Source organism: Habropoda laboriosa, unplaced genomic scaffold, assembly GCF_001263275.1.
Source record: "Habropoda laboriosa isolate 0110345459 unplaced genomic scaffold, ASM126327v1 scaffold776, whole genome shotgun sequence".
In the NCBI taxonomy this organism is placed as follows: domain Eukaryota; kingdom Metazoa; phylum Arthropoda; class Insecta; order Hymenoptera; family Apidae; genus Habropoda; species Habropoda laboriosa.
In genome coordinates, this window is record NW_017100876.1 from 110,870 (window position 1) to 118,044 (window position 7,175).

General features: G+C 27.6%; 1 protein-coding gene across 1 annotated transcript in view; it reads left to right on the forward strand.

Annotated features, from left to right (window-relative positions):
- The window catches only part of LOC108577474 (eye-specific diacylglycerol kinase), a 94,167-nt gene that overhangs the window by 83,997 nt on the left and 2,995 nt on the right, over positions 1–7,175 (forward strand). Inside the window, exons 5-8 of the mRNA XM_017940630.1 lie at positions 21–403; positions 4,568–4,880; positions 4,993–5,173; positions 6,050–6,403. Coding sequence (XP_017796119.1) covers positions 21–403; positions 4,568–4,880; positions 4,993–5,173; positions 6,050–6,403 — 1,231 coding nt within the window. The remainder of the gene's footprint in view (positions 1–20; positions 404–4,567; positions 4,881–4,992; positions 5,174–6,049; positions 6,404–7,175) is intronic.

Genomic DNA, 7,175 nt, shown 5'->3' on the forward strand with positions numbered 1-7,175 from the left:
GAGTTGAATTGGATTTGCAGAGGCGCATCCGGAGAGATTCAATTCCCGACTGCGAAACAAGATGTTTTACGGTCAAATGGGCGGTAAGGATCTGGTGCGGCGAAAATGGAAGGATCTCTCAGAATTCGTGACGCTGGAATGCGACGGGAACGATCTGACACCGAAGCTGAAGGAGCATCGTGTTCACGCTATAGTATTCTTGAACATTGCCTCGTACGGAGGTGGAACGCATCCTTGGGGCGCTGGAAGCGGAACCAAGGAACCATCGACAGACGACGGGCTGATCGAAGTCGTCGGTTTGACGACATACCAGCTTCCGCTTCTTCAAGCAGGTGGACACGGTACCTGTATTGCTCAATGCAGCACGGCTAAGCTGGTTACCACGAGGACCATTCCAATGCAGGTGAATTTTTTAAATATTTTTTTAGTTCGACTGTAGTAGCTTACTGCAATTAAATTCGTCGATTTTCGAAGAGCTGTTTGTATTCGAGCTGTTGATACTCGGATTAAATTGAAATAAAACAACTTGTTGAAGAAATAATTGAGTAATACAATTTTTAATTGGTGTGACACGAGAGGTATACAGGTGTGTCCAAGATTTTTTGAGACGTGTTAAGAAAGTTGAAAATGTAACGGAAAAAGTATTATTATTTTTGTACAATCAGAAGTGTATTCTTTGTTTTGTCAGATCGACGAAAAAATATTCTTTCTTACACGATCAGAAGTGTATACCTTTTCTTGTTAGGTCGACGAAATTATATTACTTTTTTTTGTACAATCAGAAGTGTATACTTTTATTGTACAATCGGAAGTATACACTTCTATTGTACAATCAGAAGTGCACATTTTTATTGTACAATCGGAAGTGTATACTTTTATTGTACAATCGGAAGTGTATACTTTTATTGTACAGTCGGAAGTGTATACTTTTATTATACAGTCGGAAGTGTATACTTTTTTTGTACAATTAGAAGTGTATACTTTTTTGTCACATCGACAAAAGAATATTCTTTTTTGCACAATAAGAAGTGTATACTGTTTTTTGTCAGATCCAGGAAAAAGTGTAATATATTTTTCGGTATGTCGTACAATTTTAGTAATTAGTTTGTGTGCACCGTACAATTTTAGTGATTAATTCATCTGTATCGTGAGATGAAAAAGATTAAAAATCGCTGGTACAATGTAATTTATCACTTATTAATTATTTTTTGAAAATGATATTTTCTGCGGAGCTACCGAAAGTTTAAAGTGTGTGTCATGAACCACTCAACATCGTAGAGTTGAAACAAAAGATAATTGATGAAATTTGAGCAATCTACGCGCCTCGATTGCAACGAGTAATGAAGAATTTTCCGATCCCTTTGCAAAAATGTGTTTTCTGTCGAGGAGGCCACTTGGAAAATGTTATTTATGAAATAGTAATTGAATAATTCATAAATTGCACTGTGCAATTACTTTTTTTTAAATGAAGGTGTTTTTCATTCTAATTAATAACTCTTTGAAAATCGTCACATCTTGTTACTGCCTTTTTTGTCTTTAACAAGTGATTTTTATTATGATTCATATGATCTGTTATGTTCGTTTTTTCTTACTCTTCTATACTTAGATCTTTACCTGTATTTTATCTTTTTATTAGAAAATTATCTGTTTCCTATTTATGTATGTTATTACGAAACACGGTAAAACGATATGTTGGATTGCGATATAGGCTCGTTAAATAGTATGATGAAGCAGTTTGATGATGTCAAACAGTCAAGCAGGAACTCGTATTGCAGCAGAAGGAGTTAGAAAAAAGAAACGCATTGAATAAACGAGTTGTTAAGTGGCTTATGATAAATGAACAAATTATATCACCTATTGAAAGCTATAACTACTGAAAATATATGAAATTAAATTTTAATAGAATATTTTCATTAAAATGTTTTAAATATTTTAAAAATATAAAATGTAAAATATTTTCATTGAAATACTTTAAATACCTTAAAAATATTAAATATCAAATATTTTCATTAAAATATTTTTCAAATATAAAATGTAAAATATTTTCATTGAAATACTTTAAATACCTTAAAAATATTAAATATCAAATATTTTCATTAAAATATTTTTCAAATATAAAATGTAAAATATTTTCATTGAAATACTTTAAATACCTTAAAAATATTAAATATCAAATATTTTCATTAAAATATTTTTCAAATATAAAATGTAAAATATTTTCATTGAAATACTTTAAATACCTTAAAAATATTAAATATCAAATATTTTCATTAAAATATTTTTCAAATATAAAATGTAAAATATTTTCATTGAAATACTTTAAATACCTTAAAAATATTAAATATCAAATATTTTCATTAAAATATTTTTCAAATATAAAATGTAAAATATTTTCATTGAAATACTTTAAATACCTTAAAAATATTAAATATCAAATATTTTCATTAAAATATTTTTCAAATATAAAATGTAAAATATTTTCATTGAAATACTTTAAATACCTTAAAAATATTAAATATCAAATATTTTCATTAAAATATTTTTCAAATATAAAATGTAAAATATTTTCATTGAAATACTTTAAATACCTTAAAAATATTAAATATCAAATATTTTCATTAAAATATTTTTCAAATATAAAATGTAAAATATTTTCATTGAAATACTTTAAATACCTTAAAAATATTAAATATCAAATATTTTCATTAAAATATTTTTCAAATATAAAATGTAAAATATTTTCATTGAAATACTTTAAATACCTTAAAAATATTAAATATCAAATATTTTCATTAAAATATTTTTCAAATATAAAATGTAAAATATTTTCATTGAAATACTTTAAATACCTTAAAAATATTAAATATCAAATATTTTCATTAAAATATTTTTCAAATATAAAATGTAAAATATTTTCATTGAAATACTTTAAATACCTTAAAAATATTAAATATCAAATATTTTCATTAAAATATTTTTCAAATATAAAATGTAAAATATTTTCATTGAAATACTTTAAATACCTTAAAAATATTAAATATCAAATATTTTCATTAAAATATTTTTCAAATATAAAATGTAAAATATTTTCATTGAAATACTTTAAATACCTTAAAAATATTAAATATCAAATATTTTCATTAAAATATTTTTCAAATATAAAATGTAAAATATTTTCATTGAAATACTTTAAATACCTTAAAAATATTAAATATCAAATATTTTCATTAAAATATTTTTCAAATATAAAATGTAAAATATTTTCATTGAAATACTTTAAATACCTTAAAAATATTAAATATCAAATATTTTCATTAAAATATTTTTCAAATATAAAATGTAAAATATTTTCATTGAAATACTTTAAATACCTTAAAAATATTAAATATCAAATATTTTCATTAAAATATTTTTCAAATATAAAATGTAAAATATTTTCATTGAAATACTTTAAATACCTTAAAAATATTAAATATCAAATATTTTCATTAAAATATTTTTCAAATATAAAATGTAAAATATTTTCATTGAAATACTTTAAATACCTTAAAAATATTAAATATCAAATATTTTCATTAAAATATTTTTCAAATATAAAATGTAAAATATTTTCATTGAAATACTTTAAATACCTTAAAAATATTAAATATCAAATATTTTCATTAAAATATTTTTCAAATATAAAATGTAAAATATTTTCATTGAAATACTTTAAATACCTTAAAAATATTAAATATCAAATATTTTCATTAAAATATTTTTCAAATATAAAATGTAAAATATTTTCATTGAAATACTTTAAATACCTTAAAAATATTAAATATCAAATATTTTCATTAAAATATTTTTCAAATATAAAATGTAAAATATTTTCATTGAAATACTTTAAATACCTTAAAAATATTAAATATCAAATATTTTCATTAAAATATTTTTCAAATATAAAATGTAAAATATTTTCATTGAAATACTTTAAATACCTTAAAAATATTAAATATCAAATATTTTCATTAAAATATTTTTCAAATATAAAATGTAAAATATTTTCATTGAAATACTTTAAATACCTTAAAAATATTAAATATCAAATATTTTCATTAAAATATTTTTCAAATATAAAATGTAAAATATTTTCATTGAAATACTTTAAATACCTTAAAAATATTAAATATCAAATATTTTCATTAAAATATTTTTCAAATATAAAATGTAAAATATTTTCATTGAAATACTTTAAATACCTTAAAAATATTAAATATCAAATATTTTCATTAAAATATTTTTCAAATATAAAATGTAAAATATTTTCATTGAAATACTTTAAATACCTTAAAAATATTAAATATCAAATATTTTCATTAAAATATTTTTCAAATATAAAATGTAAAATATTTTCATTGAAATACTTTAAATACCTTAAAAATATTAAATATCAAATATTTTCATTAAAATATTTTTCAAATATAAAATGTAAAATATCAATTTTAAATATTTCATTTTTTCGTTAATTAAATTCCCCTCAAATGACACCTAATTATTTACAAAAAAACGACGATCGAAATTTCAGGTCGACGGAGAGGCTTGTCGACTGCTGCCATCGATAATAGACCTAAAACTACTAAACAAAGCAACGATGCTGGCGAAACGAAGAAACGCGAGCAAACCACAGCCTGACGTTAAACTAGAGCGGTTAAAACTGCCTGTGATGAAGATCAAGATGTCGGATTACGAGAGGTATCATCACGACAAGGATATGTTGAAGAAAGCGGCGATTACCTGGATAACAGATCCACTTGATCTCGACGCCACCACGGATCTAGAATTCCTCAGGAAGTTTTTGGCGAAAGACCATAACATGGACACTTGTTGCTTCCTCGATTGTGAGCATTACCGCCTACATAACAATCTAACAGTTTAACTTACCATTTCAATTACACATCTATCTATCTCTATATCGCGCTAGCTCTCTATCAATGGGAATCGATTTTTCAGCCTGCACAGCGGAACGATTCTTCAGGATCGACAGAGCTCAGGAACAACTGCATTACGTGACTGATGTGGCCGTCGATGTGGTCTACGTTCTCGAGGAGACAGCTACAAATCTATCGAACGAGCCTGAAGAAACGAAGGTATCAGCTAGTCAAGAACCAGAAACGGCTCATCCGTCGCCAAGGTATTTTTCATTGATCCAATTTGTATTTTCAGGTTCTTCTTCTCGTTCATTTGTAGTCATCTCATTGTGATTGTTCTCTTGGCGTATCACTCCTTCTTCTGTTTAGACGTTAATATTGCACTGTATGTTCTGTGTTTGTCTCGAAAGAAATTATGTTTGAATCTTGTTCTCTGTCGAAATTAAATCGACTGTTCAAAATTAGTCTCTAATCTTTTTTGTATACTACTTTACTACTCTTTAGCTACACTCTTGTTTGTTTGTAAGGTAAAATACATACCTTTAGGCACACGGTGAATACACTGAGATGCAAAAGTTTGGGTTCGTTAGGTTACTTTGTGTTTAATTGCGAATTTGAGAGAAATCGAAGTAAAATATTTCACTTCATTTCATTTCTCTAATATTTCATTTCGTTTCTGTAACTCTCAAGTAAAACAATGTTGACAAGTAAATTCTCAGAGTTCAATTCTACACCGATTAAAATCCCTACAAAATTACTCCAAACTTTTGCACACTAGTGTATACATAAAGACAGTTAAAGCGTACAATAGAACAGCAAAAGAAGAGAGCGACTCGCGAGGTCCTCCAGAATTGCACAAGCAAGCTGTCTTGAGCGGTCAATTTAATTTGCACGTAGAACAGAGTACTCGTACTCGGAGTTCTCTATTGTCAGTCTTGTTCGTCTGTATCGTCCGTAAAAGAATGTACAAGTTCCAACGACGAAACACGAGCGACGAAATTCTAACTCGTACCTTCGACAACGACTGTTCTCGCTCGAACCTTTTATTAACCACTTCACACATCCGTCCGTGTGTCCATGATAATTGTAATTGTAATGGAATCGTATCATTAGATTAATAGAAAGAACGTGTAATATAGCGAAGAACAACCAAAGTCAAACGCAGCCATGACAGAAGAGCAGCCAAAAGCAGAGCCAAAGGCGCAGCCGGCTTCGGAGCCGGATAGCACAGCAGCAGCGCCTGAGAAATCGGCCGAGGTCAAGTCACCGACGACCGAACAACCTCAGGACATCGCGAAATCTCAGGGATCGACGAGCAAAGACGCGTCTCCGAGCGAGCCTCCGATTGCGAACAACGTGGAGAAGGTATCCGGAGACGCGATAGAGGAGGAGAAGGTATCCGGAGACGCGATAAAGCAAAGCAGTTCCACGAAATCGACCTCTGCGACGGCTGTAGCACAGTCGCAACACCGGACATCATCCACCTTTATTAGGTGAGCTGCGATTCTTTGCTTTTCAACTCCGTTTCGCGAGAGTTGCCTTTGTCTGGATGTTAAAACGGTGTAATATAGTGTTCTGTTGGAAGTTGGACCGGTGGGTTGATCTTTGATTAACCCTTTAATGCTCACATTTTTGTTAATTTGATAAGATCCATTTTTTTTTTAATTGTTTTTTAGATGTAGAAATGAGTTTTCTGTTATTTGTGACGCTGTAACTTAGCTTTTTGATGGAATGAGAATGAAGGAAAATAATTTTGAAAAATTGTTCTTATTGGAGGATTTGTATGTGTGAGACGAATTAGAGGAATCTTGTGGAAATTGGACGAATGTTTTGTGGAATGTTAATGTTTATTTTCTTTAAGTGTTTCATGGACGATGAATTTTTGTGAAATATTATTGAAAGCTTTAACCCTAGTGCGGTCTTCGGGTCATTTTTGACCCATTGCTTTCTTACTATTTTAATAATTTTTACTGTCATCAAGTTTATATTTCCTTGTCATTATATCAAAAGATTATTGTTTAGGTTCATATAGTAACGAAAATTATTATATATAAAGTCTTTAACCCCTTAACGCTCCCATTTTTCTCAACTTAGTATTCCAAAACCGAACAATTTCATTTTGTTTTAATTTCCTAGTCGCATAAAAATAAGTTTCCCATAAGTTAGATTTTTTTAATAGAATAGAAGATGAACAAAATTGTTCTTTGTGGAGGATTAGTCGCACACGTGTAAGACACGAGCGTTAAAGGGTTAAGAGTAAAATCG